Below are 21,111 nucleotides of genomic sequence, written 5' to 3' on the forward strand. Positions count from 1 at the left end.
TATGTTTTATACATATGAAGAGCAAATTCTCACACTATGTAATAACATTTTATTTGATCACCAATTTTATTTTATTTGTTTTTTGTTTTGTACATGATCAGAGAAATTGTCATAATGTCTTAATCCAACTAGTTTCATATAACCCCCTATTAACAAGTTGAAAATTATATTCATACATGTTGTAATAGTGCGTAAATATATTGGTCCTTTTTCAGATTTCTGAGGCGTATAATTAGACTGAGGTGAAGAACCAACCTGTCTTCTCTAATCTCCGCTCCACTTAAACTCCACCTCTTGACAAATCCTATTAGTCAATTCATCTGAAAGCCCATCCTGGTTCGATATTTCCGTCCAATCAAAGCGTTCTATGTCAAATGGAGCCTTCGAACGTCACGCTTGTACGCGCCACCCTCAATGGATTGTGGGAAATTTAGTCCAGCTTCTTCACAATAAAACGAACTGGTGTGCCCGGGAACTACAACATACACATCCTGGTGGTAAGAGACGTTCACAGACTTCGGTTTTACTGCACGACGAAGAAACAAAAGAGAAACGATTTGGTTGCATTGCACTGGACAGCCCGAAATAAGAAGATAGTATCATTATGGTATGTAAAGTTTTATGCCTAAGCAAAAATCATTTTGTTTTGACATACAGTAGCTAGCCGTGACACCAGACTGGATGCTGGGAAACGATATGAACTCACGTCAGCTAACGTCACCTTTTTCATGACAGCGGAACTTGCTAGCCAATTACAGCGATGCCTTTTAGCTTGTTCTTGCTCATGTAGCTAACTTAGCTGTTTCTCTTTACCGGTTACGATCATTGTGTGTTTAATGAGCAGTTCTTCATGTACATGTTTCTGTCGCAGTCGGTTTGACGGAAGTTTATTTACAGTACAATTGTTAGCACAGCTGGGGATGAGAGCTCTGCTAAGCTGGGTCACTATTGCCCCTAAAGCTATCTGGACGGTGCTCCTGACTGTCTACCCTCTAAAGCCACAAAACGCACTTAGATTATGTACATCCTCATTTTTCCAGGGAGATAGAATTTGCAATGGGACGCAAAACAAGAGAGCACTGCTGTCAGATCCTCAGCTGTTCGAAGACCAGTTCGAGGACCTGGTGACAGAGCTCACGGAGAGGGATTTCACTGACCCTGCACTTGCTGATGCTCTGACCAGGTTGAGACAGGTGATGTATACTGTTCCATCATTTGCAAAATTACTTCTGTAAACTGCTGAGCATCTGCATGATGTATTTACAATTCATGTTTTTCTTCTAGGTGTTGGTTTATAATTCCCCTGGAGGAAAGAGGAACCGGGGCCTGTCTGTGATTGGCTCTCTCAGGGAATTTCTTCCACCCAAGCAGCTCACACAGGACGTAGTGCAGCGGGCTCTTTTAGTTGGCTGGTGCATTGAATTGGTAATGACATGCCTGGTTTGTTTAAATAGAAGTTTGGGAATGTGTTGAATTTTCAATGTGTATTTTTTTGTACAAGAAGAATAGAAATTGAGATTTAAAAAAAAGTTTATGCTTCTACAGCTTAGCTTGTGCTCATCTCCATATTGCTTGCGTAAGTATAGGATTTCAGGTGCAAAAGTTGATATTAACAGAGCAGAGACACAGTGGTGTATTATACATATAATTTAGTTATTGCCTCCCCTCCTTGCTGCATTTATTTGTCAAAAAAATTATTTTTTATTGCAATAAAATTGCTGTTTAGAATTATTTTGATTTTGATAATTGTGTTGTAAACCCCACATCAGATGTGTTGATCTAACATAATTTCTTGTGCACACACATAGTCACACAGTCTTGTTGTAATGACAAACTGCAAAGGGGCTACGTTCCTTGAGTCAATCGTTACAACTGTGTATCTGCTGCTTGCAGCTTCAGGCATTTTTCCTTGTGGCTGATGACATCATGGATGGTTCTGTGACTCGGAGAGGACAGCCCTGCTGGTACAAGAAGGTGAGGCTTAACACAGTCCGGAAAAGAGATTTGCGGTGTAGCGGTTATGATCATTATATTTTCACTATTACAGGTGACTGAAGTTTCTAAAGTGAATCATAATTGTTTGTTTTTAAGGACGGAATCGGTCTGGATGCCATCAATGATTCATTTCTTTTAGAAGGGTCAATCTACAGATTACTTCGAAGACATTGCAGAGAGCAGCCCTACTATGTTCACCTACTGGAGCTATTTACTGAGGTATGTAGGAACTGGTGCGATAAAAATGTCCACACAGAAGCGCCAACTCAAAGGTCTTAAAGCATCTCTATTTGTTCCAGACTTCTTTCCAGACAGAGCTCGGCCAGACTCTGGACCTCATGACATCACCCCATGGTCAGATTGACCTCAACAGATTCTCCATGGAGAGGTAATTAAGGTTTGGCTCTTGAAAACATTTTCAGAGAAAAGTGTTGTTTAGCCAAGCAAACGTGTAATTATTTCTTCTTATCTTTTAGGTATAAAGCTATCGTGAAATATAAGACTGCGTTCTACTCATTTTACCTCCCAGTTGCAGCTGCAATGTACATGGTGAGTGTATTAGGCCCCTTTGTGTGTGTGTGTGTGATACAGGGGCCTGTACTCACAAATATGTATGCATGCGTTTGTAATCAGTAGCTAGAGTGTGCTGTCTTAATTTCCCTTCGGGGATCAAACCAGTATATAAAATTAAAAAAAAAAAAAAAAAAAAATTAAAATTAAAATTACATTCTGCGAAGAGGTGATGTATTTGTCAGTGTTTGTGTGTTCGTCCATCCGTCTGTCCACCAAATATCTTAACAACCGTTGCAGATAGAAAGATGAAAGAAAAACACATTACTGGGGGGGGGGGGATTAGATTATGACCTTAATCTTGAGAAAACTGAGTCAAGGTCAAATTTCAACTTTTGTACATTTCTTTGTACATATCTGAGGAACCGGATAAGATAGAAAGATGAAACAAAAGGCGTTATATTCAGGGAGGCAAGAGGATGAAATTAGATCACAACCTTAACCTTGAAAAACTAGTTAGTCAAATTTTCACTTTTATATTTTTTAGGTACACATCTCAGAAACCTAATGAGATATACTGTAATCACAAAACAAAAAGCAACATTTTCAGGAAGCCAGAGGCACAAAAAAACGTGATGATGTCGCGGGATGTTGCAGTCTCTGATTGCCTTGTATGCGTATGACGGAAACCACGGGTGCAGTGGGGATGACTTTAAAGAATGCCATCAAATAAATGTTCACAGAATGTGATGTGTGCAATGGTTGGATAAAAAGAAGCTGACATAATCTGAACACTGACCAGCTAAAGGATTTTTCTTTTGCAGGCAGGAATTGTGAGTGAGGAGGAGCACAATAATGCCAGACACATTTTGCTTGAAATGGGAGAGTTCTTTCAAATTCAGGTAATTTCTTTTACATGCCTTGCATTGAATAATAATATGATGCTGTCCTGCAAATAACCACCTGATATGGTTCATTTGCAGGATGACTACTTGGACTGTTACGGAGACCCTGCTGTGACAGGAAAAATTGGAACGGACATTCAGGATAATAAATGCAGCTGGCTAGTCGTGACGGCTCTGGAAATCATGACTCCTGAACAAAGAGCAGAGCTGGAGGTGGGACCACAGATACCCTTTCTATTGGAGCACCTTTTTTTTAACAGTTTTCTGTAACAGTGGTTTAAAAAAGAAAGACCGTTTTTTTTAAACCACTTCAAGCATTTTTACATCCCACTTCAAAGTGGTGATGTAATTGTCAGCGTTTGTGTGTTCGTCCGTAAGTTAGTCTACCAAACTACTTTGCAACCGTTGCAGATAGTGCTTTGATCAATGACAGTAGATCAGAGTAGTACTAGCTTTGATGTTTGACCTATGCAAGTAGGTCAGGGTAAACTTTTGAATTTAGGGGAAAACCGACTAGGATTGTGTCTGCCATGATATTGCAGTCTGTCACTGTCGTGGTTCTTTTTGTCAATTGTTTGTTTAAGGTTGTATATCAAAGGTTTCATCTTTATCAGAAATAAATACTGTAATGGATTTCAGTTTTCACCTTTTGTTGATAGGTCAGTCTTGTTTTTGTCCTTTAAGCCAAGTTTTTGAACTAAGTTAAAACCCTCCATGCCCATTACTTGTGATACTTACAAATTAACTGGATTTCATGTTCATCTTCTCCTCAGGCATGTTACGGGCGCCATGATGACACCAGTGTGGAAAAGGTCAAGGCACTGTACAACAACTTACAAATTCCAACACTGTATCAGAGATATGAAGATGAGAGCTATCAGAGGCTGCAGAAACTCATCGCTAGTCATGCTCAAAACCTTCCTCATTCAGTCTTCCTCATCTTTGCCAAGAAAATCTACAAGAGGAACAAGTGAGAGAGGAAGAAAAGAGGGAATGATGGTCACAGGTCTAGTGTCTAGTGCAAATACCTGACTTTCTTTAGACTTTTATCACGATGCACAAATGAACTTGCCTTCCTTTTTGTAGAAGGTTTTGTAGGTTTGCCTGGGCTAAGACATTTAGAACTCATACAAGCAGGTTTTTTAATCTTTTGAAAGCTTTGTAGATACTGCAACAAGAACTTGTCACAGTTGTCCCATGTCATCTATTTATTGAACCCAGGCCATTTATGTATTGTTTTACCCATTCTGCCCTAAAACATGGAAGGCAGGTTGTAGATCCATATCAAACAGCTGAAATATATTTTGGTGTTGTAGGAATAGCTTTGATTACACACCTAAAGAGAAAGTATAAATATAACTGGATAACACAACTCGACAGATGTCAAACCTGATCATCTTAATTATTCTGTATTTTTTACATTGCTGCAAGGCATCTGTCATGTTCTGAACTGGATATGAATTTTAATAAATAATTTATGGACACTAATATTCTTTAATTTCATTGCTTTTGTGTTTTTGTGTGTTATTTTAGCATATATACAAAACAGAACATGAACAAGACTATTTTTTACCGTTTCAGCCATTTCACATCCAAAAACAACTAAATTCCAGCCTTTACAATGGGAGGATTTGAAGTTGTTCTAGTAAATTGAATGTGAAGTTTAGAATCTCAATCACAAAAAAATGAAAATGTCATATTCAAAGTATTCACTATTTCTTGGAAATGTATAGGTTGATATTTCAAAAATATTCCTGATATATTTGTAGAATTGTTGAAGACACAGTTTGCTGCATGTCCAATGTCTTCAGTTAAATGAGGGACAACATGGGGCAGCAGATGCCTCATAGACGGATCACCCCAGCCATGATGCCACCAGGAGTGTGAGCTGACAATGGGAGGTGTCAGCTCACCTCCTAGCCACTGCAGAGGCGCCCTTGAGCAAGGCACCGTCCCCCCTACAAGCCGTTTCGAAGCCGCTGCCCGTCACTCTGCCTCCCTGATGTGTGTAGTGATGTGATTGTACTAACTGCATGCTTACAGGCCCCCTGGTGTGCTCGTGTGTTCAGGGGCCCTGTATACTTGTCAAACTAACCAAGTGACTTTGTAATTTCCCCCTGAGGGATTAATAAAGTAAACTTCTTTCTTTCAACAGGATGAATCAGAAGAAATAAAGTGAAAGACGAATTTAAAAAAGGAACACTTGATCAAAACTTTGTTGGAGATAAAGTTTACAATAAAATCAGTATATGTTGCACGTAGTGGTAAAGCAAGCTATGGGTGTGGTTTGGTTAGGATCGGAGATGGTGATAGTTTGGGGGAGGATGGGGGGTGGGGGGGGTTTGAATTCTCGCGAGAAGACAAATGCTGAGGCTGGAGAAGGATTCGCGTCCATACGGAGCAGGATGTGAAAGAGCCCGATGCGATGGAGACCATCATCCATCTTTTCCCGAATTTGATCGTGAGTCGACTCGTTATTTATTTTTGCAAAGAATTTCTATATTTAATGTCTTTTCAAATCATGGTGCATACCCTAGTCCGGTAAGAAACCGTCCTATTCCCACCCGGAGTCTGCGTAGATAAAGACAAATACAATTATACGATAACATCATAATCTTTTTTTTCTCCTATGTATTTATGCATTCGGCGTTGTCATCTTGTTTTATTTGTAATCTAAATTGTATGTGTAATATTTGAGTTGAAATAGTGGTAGATGGTGCTGTATCTTCGGGCGATGCAGTCGGGGGATGGAGGTACCCCCCCCTCCCCTCCACCTCCTCATCACCATCTCCCCTCCCCCCTCCCTCTCTCTCCTCCTCTCATCCTCCCTGTCTCCATCAGCGGTGTAGCATCAAAACATGCAGGGGTAACACTATACACCGGACGGGTCGAATTACATATAATGGCATGAAGATCTTTTTTTTTTGTTTATTGCTTATTTGTTTGTTTCACATCAAGTCTTTGTTATTTGCTGAAGTGGTCCGGAGCAAGCAAGACCTATGTACCTTAATGATATGAAGGGCACTGTGGAGGAATATGAGCAATAGCCCACAGTAAATGGGCATCTAAAAGGCAGGCTCCTTGTTGTTCAGCACTACTTAATTAGTCCATTTCATGCTCCAGTTAAATAAGCTTTTATGTGGCTTTAGTTATGGTGGCTTTTTTGAGCCTTGCTACTTTTGATCCAAATCTTATTTCCCCTTATCAGATTGTAAGAACAGACTGGCCAAGATGGAGACAGCTTGGCTACTGAAAATTCATCAGTATCAGTACTCAGGGACACTGAACATGAATGTTGGAGATGATCAGTGACAGCTCTCAAGCTATGATTGTTTTCCTTGTCCTTTATCAGACAATTATTTTCACGGGATCGTTGTACATGATAATTATGTGGGTGACTGTTTGAATGTGAATGAACATCTGAAAACCTACAGTGGATGAATGCATATGATTGGGTTGTTCTGTATATTTGTATATATGCATTATGTATATTTTAGGATGCCAAATTGTTTAACATTAAAGCATTATATACAGTATTGCACTTTTGTTGGAAATCACAAAACAATTTAATTATTTTCAGGATTACCGAGTTTAGGTTTCTGAGGTGATGTCTCTCAGAAATATGGCTGCACAATGTTGGAAGAAATGACATTGTAAAATTTGTCTGCTATACACATTACTGTGGAAAAATATTGTAACCCTCTTTTGTTCAATATTAAACAAAGGCTGTCTGTCTAAAAATAAAATGCTAGTTTAATTTCTTTAGTATAAATAATTTTATACATGCATTTCATTTCATAAGAAATTTTTAAGAATCTAAATCTTAAATCCAAACCTTGATAATATATTTGCTTAAAAACTAAATTAACCCCCCCCACCAAACAGCAATAAAACTGGTTACAGCTAAACTCGACACACCCAGGCCTGATTCCTGCCAGGCTTTTCCAATTGAATTATCACTATACAGACCTTTTTCAGAAGTAAAAAAAATTCTAGCTGGTTCTACAAGTACATTATGTAAAGTTCAAAATAAATTTCAGAAGAAATGAGTATGGCAATTATTAAAAGACATAGTTTCAGCAAGTTCAACCGTTTGGAAGACTTACTCACAATTACTCACAATTACCCAATAATGTGCTATTTGATGGGAGTGTGTGAAAGTCTGTGTGTGTGTGTGTGTGTGTGTGTGTGTGTGTGTGTGTGTGTGTGTGTGTGTGTGTGTGTGTGTGCGTGTGTGTGTGTGTGTGTGTGTGTGTGTGTGTGTGTGTGTGTGTGTCCTGTGTCTAAAAGCAATCCGGTTTAAATCAGCAGTCCAGATTATGGATTTAAATTCAAAGACCAATGAAAACCTATGGGAAAAAGAAAAAATGTAAGGCAGCTGTATTTGCTTGTGACTGTTACTCATTCTACATCTTCTTTGATGTTCCAGGATCTTGGGAGTCAAGCCAGAATGTGACAGTCATGGCGCATCATAGTTTGGATCTGTCCAGCCTTTACAACACTTGTTTCCATAGCAACAGAAATATCACCATATCCGAAAAAGTCCCATTTCCATGATGCAGTCCTCAAGCTGCTCCACTCGGGCTTCGAAGTCTCGCCACCTTGATGCCAGCAGACGAGGCAATACCTTAGCAGCACCAAAGTCCAATGGCCCTGGCTTTCACAGGGAGGAAAAAAACAACAACATGATTGCCCCATCATCTCCTCGCCAGGCTACTAAAGGCTCCACTGCACCCGCCAGGAGCAGAACAGGGACTCAGCCTCGGGCACCAGTGAACCAGTCCAGGTTCAGCTCCCAAAAACAAGTTTCGACCCTTTCCAAATCAACCAAGCCCAAACCAAGGAGTACTCGTGCATCTGTGGCGACCAAAATTGCTCGTGCAGCGTCTCCTCCTCCTCTACCCTCAGTCCTCCCACTTGACCCTAACTGCAACGAGCCAAGCCTCCCATGTCTGTGCTGTGATGGCCGCTCCCCACAAGACAACAATAGTATGTTTAACCACAACCACAACAACAACAACACTATCTCCCTCAAACAACAACTGCTTATACCTCCACCTCCACCACAGTTGCCCCTGAGGCAGGAGAAGAAAGAGGTGGAGTCTAAGCCTCCTTTCCAAGCGCAGGCCCAACTGGAGCATTCTGCCTGCCCTGCTGCTCGTGCAGAAAATGAAAGCAAGAATGCAGATGGAAGCACCGATCTGGACAACAAGGAAGATATAAAAGGAGAAGAAGTAGAAAGTGGTGGAGACATTGATGACAATGAAGAGACTGATGATGATGATGAAGATGATGACACCCTGGTTCCCTCCTGTTGTGACTGTCCCCCCTCCCTTCTGGAGTTCTGGTTGTCGTCTTCAACCTCATCTTCCTCCACATCCATTAGCTCCTGCTCTGATCTGGAATCGGACTGTGCGGATCAATCCACTTCCTTCTGCTCGTCCAATGACCAAGATGATCTAGCCATCACTCCATCCCCCCAAAAAGACTCTGCTCCACAAGTCCCTGAGTGCCAGCCTTCTCCTCCACCCCTTAATCTTAGCCGCAACCCCTTCTCCTTAATATCACATTCCCCAATTCTGCCTTGCTCCCCAGATGAGGGCTATCCCCCTGCCTTGGACTCTCCTTCCCCTGACTACTTAGGCATCAAAGGTGATTCAGAGATTAGTAAACTAGGTTTACTTGACTTTCTGGAATCTGTAGGGGAGTTTGGAAAAATGGAGCGCTTCAGCCAAGTGATCCAAGTGGCTCGTTGGGATTTGGAGGGGGAACAACACTGGGATGTCCTGAGAGATCGGTTGGATCATCTTGATCGCTTGGAGAAGGTGAACAGGGAAATAAAGCTGGCTTACGTTGCCAGACTCCACGAGAAGGGATTTGATCTGGGAGATCTGGAAGAGCAGGATCTCTCGGACGTCATGGATGAAATGGGCAACATTGAAATTCCCTGGAAGTTATATAAAAATCATGAAACAGTAATGGGAGTCTCTCAGGAGTTTTCAGATGCAGGCGTTGACCTCACAGCTCCATCAGACTGTGATGAATCTCTTGTTCCCGATTCCCTAACTCCCTCCCCTGTTGAGCCACCACCTAGACCCCCTAAACCTCCAGCACGTCATGCCAGTGTGAGCTCCGACCTTCACACCTACATCAATATCAGCAGGGAGACGACCTCAATGGCAGTCTCTACCTCTCCCACATTATCTACTTTTTCCCCTAACTCCTCATCCCCCACATTCACCACCTTCAGGTGTGAGAAAGCCTTGCCCCCAACTCCACCATCAATTCCTCCTCTCCCCACCTCTAAACCAGTCCCTTACCTCTCTCTGTATACCACTTCTTCTCCTCCTCCTTCAATCCCTACCCCAACTCCTCCAATTCCTCCACCTCGGAGGCGTCACCTTGCCAAGAAAGAGGCACAGCGACTTGCTGCTCTTCAAGCTGAACAGGAAAAGACTCCCCTTTCCCTTCCTCCTCCTACTATGCGTCCCCCACCTTTACCTCCTCCCCCAGTTATCTCAGTCTCTTCCTCATCTCCTCCTGCTGTACCACCTGCCCTACCACCTCCCCCCTCCTTCCATGCCCTGGATGTAGAGATCCGGAAGCTACTGATGCTTGCTGGACTGACTCAAGCTGAACTTCTTAAACTCAGCCCAGAACTTGGTGTTTGTGTTGGAGCTATTGAGGATGAGGGAGCAGTAGATAATGTTACATTGTCTAGATCTGTGGAGCCACTTGAGTTCAGTTTTAAAGCAAGGGAAGAGGAGACGGAATGTGACACTGCACTGATTCCTAGAGATAGATGGTGCAGAAAAGAGAAATTGGATGGTGATCGAGAATTAGATATAGCTGAAGACGGCAAAAAGAGAGAGGAGAGCAAAGACACACAAAGAACCACATCATTCACTGAAATGGCAAAGAGAAGAAAGAGGAACAGTGGTCTGAAACCTGAGTCTTATTACAGCACTGGTTCTACCTATATAGATGAAACCAAAACAAAGAACACAAATTATGAGTCTTTCCCATATCCTGTTCAGTTACCTGAGTCGCCTCCGCCTCCTCCTCCACCCCGGCCATTACCTCCAATCCCTCCATCTTTGCAACACACCAAAAGCAGCACTCTCCCTGCCAACTCTGCACAGCCTGAGCGATTTGATTGGCTCATAGCTTTTACACCAGATTGTGACGGTCCACCACAGCCTCCACCCTTGGATGTGAGAAAATGCCATATGGATACACAAAAGAAGATAAGTTCATCAGCATCACCTCCAGGGTTAGCCCCAAGGGTGACAACTTTTAAAGAGCTTCGATTTCGCAACAAGAGCACGTCACCCCCAACAAAAGTAATCACAGACCCGGAACCAGATCCAACAGTTATTACTCCAGATCCAGATATATTGTACAACCTGAGGTGGAGAAGACAGAAGGCAGGTGATGATGGAAACCAATGGGAATACACCTCACAGGCTCAGGCCTTATTCATGCAACCACCACCAGCCCTCACCTCAATGGCTGCTCTGAAGGAAATGCTCCAGAGGGCTGACATGGAGGGTGGGCAACTGGAGCTTTGCCCGTCACAGAAGATTGGCTGTTCAGTCAGTGACAGCAGCCTGTGGACCATGGGCAGGGAGTGGGAGCGTGAAGACATTAAAAGGGAAGAAAATGAAGGAAAAGAAGTGAAAGAGGTAGATGAGGTGGAGGTGAGAGGAAGAGCTGACGGAGGAAGGACGCTTGAATCAAGAACTTCTGGTGAGTTTCAATTTTCATTTTGATGATAGTTGTAAAGATAGACAAAGCAGAAATTGGGTTATAGTAAATTGTAAGTGGAAGGGATCTGGAAAGGTGTTTTGTATGACATTTGGAAACACATCGAAACACTATAATTTACACTACTAATCTGGAATAGACAGATATTGGACAAAAACAGATGGGGAACAGCTTTTACCTGGTCAGTGATGCACACGCAGTATCTATCCTTGAACAGTACAATAAAGAGAGACAAATCCAAGGGAGGGGAAAATATTGACTCATATTTTTACACTGATGTATGGAAAGACAGTAGAAAGATGGAGGATAGGCATGAGTCACTGAAAAGGATGATACATGATATGATGGATAAATAACGGTAGGTGGTTAGCAGAGGGTGAGTTCACTGACAGAAAAAGCAAAAAGACAGTGGAAGCTGGTAACACAACACAGGCAACAGTTAGAGAGGAAGAATGCAGACAGTGTAGAGGAAGAAGGTAATCTGAGGAGAGTGAAGACATTGGAAAGTTTCCAGACAGTATTTCTTGCAATGCTTTCCAGATTGTGATATCATCATTGGCTTATTTAATTATTCATCCACCCTTCAGTCCAAACGGAGGGGGGGAATGGACTGCCCACAGAGCTCACTATGTTCTCTTCCGGCTTTTGCGTTGCGAACTCTCAGCTGGACTGTCTTCATTTTTTCTATTTGTGTGTACTAGTGGTGTGGCAATAGCTCAGTCCACTAGGTTTTGGTTTGGGGACTGGAGGATAGCCGGTTCAAGACCAGAGTAGACTAAAAGTATGGAGTGTGAACTGGTAGCTGGAGAGGTGCCAGTTCACACCCTGAGCACTGCTTGTGTGTGACTACCCTTCATTACAGTATTTAAAAAAAGTTACTCCTGTCCTTCTTTCCCTGCCTTATTACTGGTCCTAAATCCCATCAACCTTGGGTTTTCTCTTGCTGCCTCTCTGCTCACCCCACACCCATGCTCCCTAGAGCTGCACAGATAGCCCAGATCAAGTTACTTATCTCATACTGCGCTTGCATCCAGCAACACAGACATTACTGCTGTCAATTTCTAGTGTGGAAGTTCAACTCCAATATTCTCCACCAATGCTCACTAGCTGATAATTTTACAAGGATTTGAACTTCTGTAATTGAACGATCTTGTCTATTTCTATTTTTAGACTTTACCATGGATTTGTTAAGTCACATGAATTAAAAATGAGTTGCATGCTGCAGCTATAGCTGACAGGGACACACCAGGAGTGGTGTGTATGCCTTTAAGACTTCAAAGGGTGGATCTTCGTACGTGAGCCAATAGCTGAGAAGCAGCGTAAAAAACAGGAAGTGCCGTGGGTTTGTTGTGTTGGAAGTCAGCTCAAGTCTTACCAAGGTAATGTTTCATTCCGGCTAGTTTTGGAAACATAGCCTTACAGTCTGTCATAGTGTAGTGAGAATTGTGTCACCACAGTCTATGAATGTTCACAGAGACAGACATGATTAAGCATTAAGTCAGCTATTAGCCGGCTGACTCAGCAGTATGCTGTACTACAGGATAGGGGAGGATGGGGTTGTGGGAGCAGAGGCAGAACATAAGGCAAAGAGAGAAGGTGATCCATTAGAGACAATGGCAGGAAAGCACTGCAGTAACATATAGAATAAAGACAGACACTCACCGTGCTGACATGTTCATAGCTGTCAGTGCAAGTGCAAATGGAAGTGCTATAATACATTTCAGTGAGGATCCCAACATGATTAATGTCTGCAATTGATGATGACTTTTTTTCCTCATGCTGTCATTGGTGAATTTGTGGCTGATTGACAGAATTCTTACTGGCCACTCTGTCCGTACACCATTTTAAATAAAAGGCTGTGGTTGTTGCTCTTCATGAATCTACTCCGTTAACGGTCACGCACTGCCAATATATAATCGTCAATCAACTGTCTGACTTGTTCAAGTGATTTATTTCATGATACTTGATGAGGATTTCTACCAGAATACACTCATGAATGTGCATTTTTCTCTCAACAGACACTAACATTTTCTGCATCTTTCTCTCCTTCCCATCTTTTGCCACATTTTTTAAATCCACCTTGGGGTTTTTTTTCCTCATCTATCCATCCCATTTGGTTGTTTCCATTGTTTGTACATTTCTCTACTTTGCTCCTTTGAATTTACTTGTGCGCTTGCCTTACTGTCCCAACACCTGCACCTCACACATTTTGGCCTGTTTTCCTTTTCCAATAAGCAGTTTCCTCTCCCCCACTTTCCCTTGCTCGACTTTCCCAACCCTACTTCCTGCACAGTGCCCTCCCTTCCCAAGCTACAGGCTGCTGTAACCCCCAGCTCTCTGCAGATGTCAGACCTCACACCCATGTAGGAAGGGAAACCACAGATAAAAACTGCAACACACAGCGGGCTCCCTCTACCAGCTCAGGTTTTATCCACAGAGATAATTCCAGCATTGATTTAAATGCCGGGTTTAACTATGAATCTCCGGCTGATTTTGTTGGTGACTCTCCTTGCGATAATGGAAATGGCTTAAACACACACAGGGATACAACATCTGAATCTGTCAGCAATTTTGATTCACTCTACTGCAGTGGCTCAGAGAAACAGAATGGCGCACAGGCTGAGGCAGACAAGTCTGTTAGTTACACTACAGACATTCCAGGTTGCACCACCCCATACAAAAACATTGATGTCATGTTGACATATTCCAACACTATGGATTCTTTGTATTCAGAAAAATGCAAGAATTCACACACAGACCTCAACAGCAATAAGGCTAGGATGTACAAAGAGCTTCCTCCTCTTCCCACATATTACTTGCACCACCCTAAAAACTGCCCCATACACCGGGGTACCCCTCCTCGCCTCTCCCCAATCGGAGCCCTCTCCCCTCCCCAGCGTTCTGGAGAGCTCCCTCCAGGTGTAGCACGCTCCGGTCTCAGCTCCCCGCTTTTCCCCCGCTCTCACACATTGCCTGCCCTAGCTGCTCCCCTTTACTACCCAAACCTCTACCCGCCTATACCCCCCAGGGTTCCCCCCCTACCCCCAAAACTCTACCAGGCTCCTCCGCAGTCACGTGTTACGAGTAAGAGCTCTCTCTCTCTTCTCTCTCCTTGCATCGTACACTTTCTTTTACTCGACATTTTGCTTGCTTGCATGCATGTCTGTCTGTCAGTCTGTCTGTCTGTTGTCTGTTGGTCTGTCTGTCTGTTTTTCTATGTGTGTCTCACTGTTCTCTTTCAGTATTTGTTCTCTGCCTATGTGCCCTCAAAGTTCTGGCCCTCACAGTTCTGCTACATTTTCAACCTGGGCGAATTGCAGATGTGAAAGAACTGGGCAACTACCTGTTCTATCTATCAGAAGGCAGCTTCCTGCAGGTCATCTGATATGACTTATCAACAGTGTCCTTTCAAATCTGCAATGAGCCTTCACAAAGTTACCAGCTGTTCCTGTCAGAGGGTGTTACTTTATCTCTCTGTCTCTTTTCTTTTATCTGTTAGTCTCGTCTGTTTTGTCGACCTGTGGATTTCTGTTTTTGCACGATGTGTTGAAATGGACTCATGCATTTCATGCCAAGCACATCCCAAATAGTGTGATGTTGTAATCTTCAGTATTGTCTTTTTATCTATGTGTGTTTCACCCAACACCTGCCCTTTATACATATATCTATTTAAACTTGTATCCGACCTGTCTGATGTAGTAACGCACACAGCAGTTCCCCCCATAGATCAACCCCGTGGATGTGTGTTAAAAATATGTGTGAATGTGTTTGTGTGTTTGACAGTGAATAAAGATAATGAATGAGATCTCATTCATCTCTGATGCACGTAGAAAGTTGTCTTCACAAGTACAGATGTTACAAATTCACCAGAGTAAACTAAATTTTCCAGGTTGTTCTCACACCCTGTTTATTGTCAAGAACACCATCGGCTTTTATCTGCCTACTTCAATGCTTTTCATTGCTTCACTGCTTCTGCTATGGATCTTGATATTTTAGTAACAACATTACTCTATGTGATGATTTTTTTATTTTCTGCTGAACCTGAATATATTTTTACATTTTCAATAAATAATCACTCTTTACTGTGACTGTTAGCTGTTCGGAGTGTGTCATTTGCTGGCTCTGTACCGAAGACGACAACATCCTGGATGGGCGAAGATGTGAAGCATCCAATGAGAGGTCTGGTCTTGTCTACTCAGTGCCTGCAGGAAAAGAAAGGTGTGCTTCTTACTGATCTGTTTGTGCACTTGCCTTTCTGGGTATATTTGCCCCTATTGTCTAAGCCTATTCCAGCTTTACCGTAGACCATTGTTCCTCTCTGCAGCTCTGGTCGGTGCAGTCAGTGTGGCAGTAGAAGCCATTGTGGCCCAGTTCAGTTCTTCTCGAACAGTGGTTCAGAAGGTCAGTCATTGATGGATTTACAGTACAGTTGGGATTTTGACATTGGCATTATGTTGTTTGATTTTCTGTTGAGGAATGTTTTCTGTCATATCACTCTAGCTCTTGGCTCTTTGTATTGGAAAACTGAATTTTACTGATTTCATTGCTGAACTATGGAAATGCTTTCCCTCCCTTCCTTCTTGTTCTGACTTTTTGTGTCTTCTTATATCTCTCCTCAGTCTTTCTCAGTTAACAAGGTACTATAGTATCTTTAGATAACCCAATCTTGTCTTATTAAGAATGTCCAAACTTCTTGCTTCCCCCATGACATTCCTATCAACTCCCATCATCCCATTTTTTCAAATTCCCATTTATGTGTATCATATCTTTTTCTTGAGTCATCCTTATTTGTCTATTCCCCTGTCTCTCCTTATCACCACATATCTGCTTCCTCTCTCTATCCCATTTTCCTCTCATTTCTTTTCCTGTCCTCCCAGGCTTTATCAGGAGACAGCACTATAAATCCATCTCTGGGTCGTCTGGTGCTGCAGTGTTTCTGCCCTGCCCTGCATAGTTTGCTGACTGATGGTTTAAAACCTCACCAGAGTGACTTGATTGCAGGCAGGAGGCCAAACTCTGCCTGGGGCTTAGTCCAGGCCTCCACCAAACCAGGTAATACGCAAAGGATTGTTGGGAAAGTTGCATTTCTGCGCCATTAATTCCATTTGTATTTTACCATTGATGATAATGATAAACCCCAGACCTAATCTATTTTCCGTTTCCTTACATTTCAGTCAATATTTGCTGATCTTAGTGTCTAAAATGCTGAATATTAAACTACAGCAGCATGCAGATATTGATTAGTGTCTGAGTGCCAAGTTTCATTGCAATTTTTTTGCTCACTTCTGTAAATTCCTCTGTTGATGTCATTCTCTTCTTCCGGTGGTATTTTTCAAGGTCTAAAAACACAGGCCTTGTTCAATCTTCAAGTTCGAGTTGGAGAGCTGCCCCAGCTCAGACAGAGCAAACACAGGTTCAATGCATTCCTGCTTGGCCTACTGAAGTAAGCACTGGCTCCCTTCTTAAAGTATAGTAGTTTAAAAATAGTTGTTATTCAAATCAAATTTTATTCGTATGCCACCAAATCATAACAAAAAAATGCTCTTCTCTGTTTTTTTCTTCTAGTATCAAATTCCTTGATGTCTGGCTGTCTCACCTACAGTCTTGCAGCGGTATGTATCATCAGTAGCTCACCTCACTTTCAGTGATGAAAACGTATGTAACTGTGATCTCTCTTCTCCTCAGATGTGCTGGAAACATATTACCATCCCAACTCCTTCATGCGTTTATCACTGACCACCTGCCAGCCTCTGTTTGAGGAGCTGCTACTCATGTTGCAGCCTCTCAGCCTGCTCACATTTAACCTCGACCTGCTCTTCCAGCACCACCATTTAGAGCCACATAATCACAGTCCAGAGATTCCCAGTCCACTTTCTCAAAATCCTGGGCTTCAGGTCTCAACAGAGAGGCCCCAATCCAAAATCACTGATTGTAGGCATATTGAAAGCCTATCGGGAGTAGAGTTCATAAGCCCAGAACATCAGGTTGCCAAAGAGAAATTGTCACCAATTGCAAATCCAAAGAATGGAGCAGCAGTAGAGTCAACACATCGCTGTGCTGCGCCCTTAAAGGGTTCAGTTGCTCTCGAGCAGACGAGTCCTCAGCTGCTATGGGTTCAAGAAAAGGAAATTGGAGATTTGCCTCCTCCTAATATTGATGACAGCTATGCCCAGCAAGCAGGACAGGTGGGCTGCTCATCTTTTTGTGTGTCTGTAAAGTTTTGTGTTAAATTTGTGTGTTCCTGCAGGACTGAATATTTTTATTCACAGGTGATCCAGCAGGGATGGGGGGCTGTCATCCGCTGGGGAGGCAGACTGGGTCAGAACCTGGTTGACCTAAAAGAGGGGATGAAGACTGATCTGCAGGACCAAGCAGGGAGTGACTTTGCACCTGTCAGCAATGCTGCTCAGGTGCCCTGGGGCCTGGGGCGGCTCTTTGGAGCTTCTAAAAGCCCCAACAGCCCACCAGGTCACACACCTCCAACAAGGTTAGCCGATGAATTTTGCACATTTCAACAACAGTGGATTTCAACCCACTTGTCCTGCCTGCTGCTAGTATAAGACAACCTAAAGATTTTGATGTACTCGATTGTTTTTTTGAGGAATCATTTGCATGAACAGTGTCTGCCTGTGATAGTTCCCAGCCCAATTATACAATGCTCTCTCTCCCCTGTTTATTCACAGGCGTCCCTCTCAGTGGCTGACTCCTGGTGTCACAGCATTGACCCGAATGGTGAGCAGCAACTCCACCCCAATAAGGAGGGCAGCAGAGCCCCAAGGAGACTCTGAGCCAGATCCAAAGAAAGAGATCAATGTAATGGAGATGAAGGTCAAACCCATGCCACTCAGGTACATAGACCTAATGTGATATACTGTAGGTTATATGTGCATTGTTGCGGGCCTTTGGTACCACAGAGCACTAACTGAAATTTCAACTTTTGACAAGTTGGCATTTTTTTACAAGTTTCAGACAACTCAAAAACTTCTTAAAAATGCAGTTTTAAATGTTTTTTTTAAAGATTTTAAATAATTGATTCCTGATATGTCGTGCAATAATAGTCCTGTTTTGATGTGGTGTCATGATGATCTAAGATCATAATGTATTGGAGCAACATCAAATTCATTAATTAGATATTTTTTCTAGTTCCTCAAATAAAGTTTGAAAAAATTACACACACTGTATTCCATTCCACAGCCATCAGGCTTTGGCAATCATAAAATGCAGAATAGTAATAAGGACTGTTAATAAATAATTGAAATGAAAAAAGATAGACATAATGTAAGCAAATAAGTATTCTAAGATCAAATTTAAGGTTCACTGTAAATGGAATGAATTATTGATTCAGGTTAGTTTAGGTATAACACTTTGGGCCTTTCTGAATTTATAAAATATTGATCACCCTAATTGGAAGATCAAAGATTAAAAATAAAATTCTTTCTATAATTTGACAGTCAGATCGTGCTGAACCCTTCGTTATGAGTCATCCAAGATTTGGTAATGTCACATTTAGGAACTGTGTTTGACGTTTATTTTCCGTCTGTCCTCAGGTCAGTGCGAACACTGTGTGACCACACTGGAGCAGGTTCAGAGCTCAGCTTCTGCAAAGGGGAGGAACTTGTGGTTCTAGGTGGAGTCGATCAAGACTGGATTCGCTGTCGTCAGGGTGAAAAAGAGGGTCTGGTACCAATTGGCTACACCTCCTTAATCATGTGACTTCAGCTCTGTAACTGTTGCATTCAATCAGTAATTGAAAACGATATATAGTTTGGACATACAACTTAGAAGTTATGGTGAGACTCTGAAAGGGATATTTCACGTGTGCCTGGTTTGAGTTTGAGTTGAGCGCAGAACACCATCTTTTCTGCTTTTTGTGCATCAGAAGCAGTCTGCAGCCCTCTTATATTAAGAGTGCATGGGAGCTTTTTCCCATTACATTCCCATTCAGCAGCAGGGATGCAGCAGATGGTGTAAAATGATAATGACTCAAGTGTAATTGTGAACTGGAAAAACCTTTTCTCCCAGAGTGAAGTATCCCTTTAAATGTCCTTTTCTCATTTTTTGCCTAACATGTTAGCTACTGATATGAAAAATAATCACAGTGGATATCCTGTGCAATCAACCACTAGCGCTTTCAGATCAGTGGCTGCCGGTGGCGAGGATGCGACAGCCTGGTAGAAGCCACATTATCATCTGGAGTTGTCAGCTGTAGAGAGTCGAGCTTGTAGGTTGTCAAGTGGAGAAAACATGTTAGAGTACTTGGCTGTAGCTCCTGTTGCATACTGCGTAGTAATGTAGTGAATTGTAGCTGTGTAGATCTGTGTTCTAATGACCTTTTACCCCTCTTGACCTCTCACCTTTATCGCGTGGTTCATGTGTGTTTGACATGTTTCTGCTTCTATATTTGACTGTATAAATATACATAAAAATTATATATATATAAATATATATATGTATAGGTATATAAATTGAGATATTACCAAGATGGACAGAAATATAAAAGAATAAGACAAAGCAATTGCTAAAACACAAGCCACATACTGTGGTCACAATGATTTCAGATAGTCATTCTTTATCCACACATCTGCAACTTTACTAAGTGGTTTTCATACATGTGGGGAAAAAAATGATGTAGTAAGTAAGTAGCACTCTGTTTTCAGTGTGAAATCCAGCATCTTCCCTCCTTTGTGCTTTATCTATTGCTGTCATATCATAGAATCATTCATTTTAACCTGATACCTTAAACACTGTATGCAAGTGCAATGATGAACTCCAAAAAATATTTGAAACAAGCATCAGAAAATAAAACACAAACAGCAGCGATCTGTAGCTTCTCTATTCTGTTCGTCCAAAACCCAACATGTGTGGGAATTAAAGAAAGATTATTTGACTTGACATTTAATGCATTAAGAGAATCACAGATGAAACCCATAAATACTTCTGTAAAGTCTGTAGGTTTGGTGGCTGGTCTTCACCTTGTACCTCAGCATCTTTATTTTTCTCCCTTCATTAACCTTAATGATAGTGATTGATAGTGATGTTGAATATTGTTGCAAGTGAGAAACAATTTGCTTTGTGTCATACATTTATCATTAATCTCTGCATTTTGTACCGATGACTATGCATCTGTTTTGAAGTCATTGTAACTTAATTTTGCAAGCTGGCACCTGAAGCCTAAAACAATAGAAAATAGTTAACAGTGTTTTCTTTAACCGGTCAGGGAAGGCAATGTAGGACACCCGTTTCACAGGAGAGTTCCACTGTAACCCATTCAGGGAAAAGCAGAGTTCAACTTTTCTCATGTTATTATGTCAATGCCATGTAGCATGACGTTACTCGCACTGTGTCAACTGTGTGATAACATAAAGTTAAACCAATACGAATAACTTGTAAGTTATTATCACAATTAAATGCCATCAAATGAGTAATACATATATGTTTACAAGAAATAGTGTCTAGAGAAAGATAAAATACCAGTTGACACATAAAAAAGTGTCAATTTTTTGTCTTTGTATTTTTATTCAACTGTAAGGTGATGGTCTAAATGCATTTGTGTGAAAGCTGTTTATTTATTGGATGTAAATTTCAGTGGACTGACAGGAATAGCTCTATCTGACTCATTTAAAGCCTCTATCTGGGTTCTTTATGTATTTGAGCGTATGTTGTGAATACATGTGAGCGCACATGGCAGCATGTGTGGGAGTGAAGGCAGTGTGAGCACATCTGTGTACCCGCACAACCTGCACTTTCATTTGTGTTAGTGTAATGAGTTGTGTTTCTCCTCCTCTTCCTCTCTCTCTGGTGTCATGTAGCCTGTAGACATCCCCTGTGTCCAGTTGCATATAGTTCAGTGCCCCTGTAGTGTCAGTCATTGTCCACCTCCTGCATGTGCCTGTTTGTAAATACACTTAATAAAATGATCAGTATAAACCAACCC

General features: G+C 41.9%; 2 protein-coding genes across 5 annotated transcripts; both read left to right on the forward strand.

Moving 5' to 3' along the window:
- The first annotated feature begins 467 nt into the window (after positions 1-467).
- fdps (farnesyl diphosphate synthase (farnesyl pyrophosphate synthetase, dimethylallyltranstransferase, geranyltranstransferase)) lies at positions 468-4,913 on the forward strand. 2 transcript variants are annotated; one of them, XM_068323826.1, is made up of 10 exons: positions 468-607; positions 1,041-1,193; positions 1,285-1,425; positions 1,894-1,974; positions 2,092-2,214; positions 2,295-2,383; positions 2,472-2,544; positions 3,330-3,407; positions 3,489-3,623; positions 4,184-4,913. In XM_068323826.1, the coding sequence occupies exons 1-10, from the start codon at positions 605-607 to the stop codon at positions 4,382-4,384; spliced, it is 1,077 nt and encodes a 358-aa protein (XP_068179927.1). In that variant the 5' UTR covers positions 468-604; the 3' UTR covers positions 4,385-4,913. The 2 variants fall into 2 exon arrangements, with proteins under 2 accessions (XP_068179927.1, XP_068179926.1); XM_068323825.1 differs by lacking the exon at positions 468-607 and having other exon boundaries at positions 638-1,193.
- An 876-nt stretch (positions 4,914-5,789) lies between these two features.
- rusc1 (RUN and SH3 domain containing 1) lies at positions 5,790-21,108 on the forward strand. 3 transcript variants are annotated; one of them, XM_068324590.1, is made up of 13 exons: positions 5,790-5,871; positions 7,840-11,159; positions 13,416-14,261; positions 15,273-15,395; positions 15,502-15,578; positions 15,797-15,814; positions 16,055-16,229; positions 16,515-16,620; positions 16,743-16,789; positions 16,863-17,362; positions 17,447-17,664; positions 17,861-18,025; positions 18,725-21,108. In XM_068324590.1, the coding sequence occupies exons 2-13, from the start codon at positions 7,964-7,966 to the stop codon at positions 18,888-18,890; spliced, it is 5,637 nt and encodes a 1,878-aa protein (XP_068180691.1). In that variant the 5' UTR covers positions 5,790-5,871; positions 7,840-7,963; the 3' UTR covers positions 18,891-21,108. The 3 variants fall into 3 exon arrangements, with proteins under 3 accessions (XP_068180691.1, XP_068180692.1, XP_068180693.1); XM_068324591.1 differs by lacking the exon at positions 15,797-15,814; XM_068324592.1 differs by lacking the exon at positions 13,416-14,261.
- The last annotated feature ends 3 nt before the right edge of the window (positions 21,109-21,111 follow it).

The sequence above is a fragment of the Antennarius striatus genome, chromosome 9 (genome assembly GCF_040054535.1).
Source record: "Antennarius striatus isolate MH-2024 chromosome 9, ASM4005453v1, whole genome shotgun sequence".
Taxonomy (NCBI): domain Eukaryota; kingdom Metazoa; phylum Chordata; class Actinopteri; order Lophiiformes; family Antennariidae; genus Antennarius; species Antennarius striatus.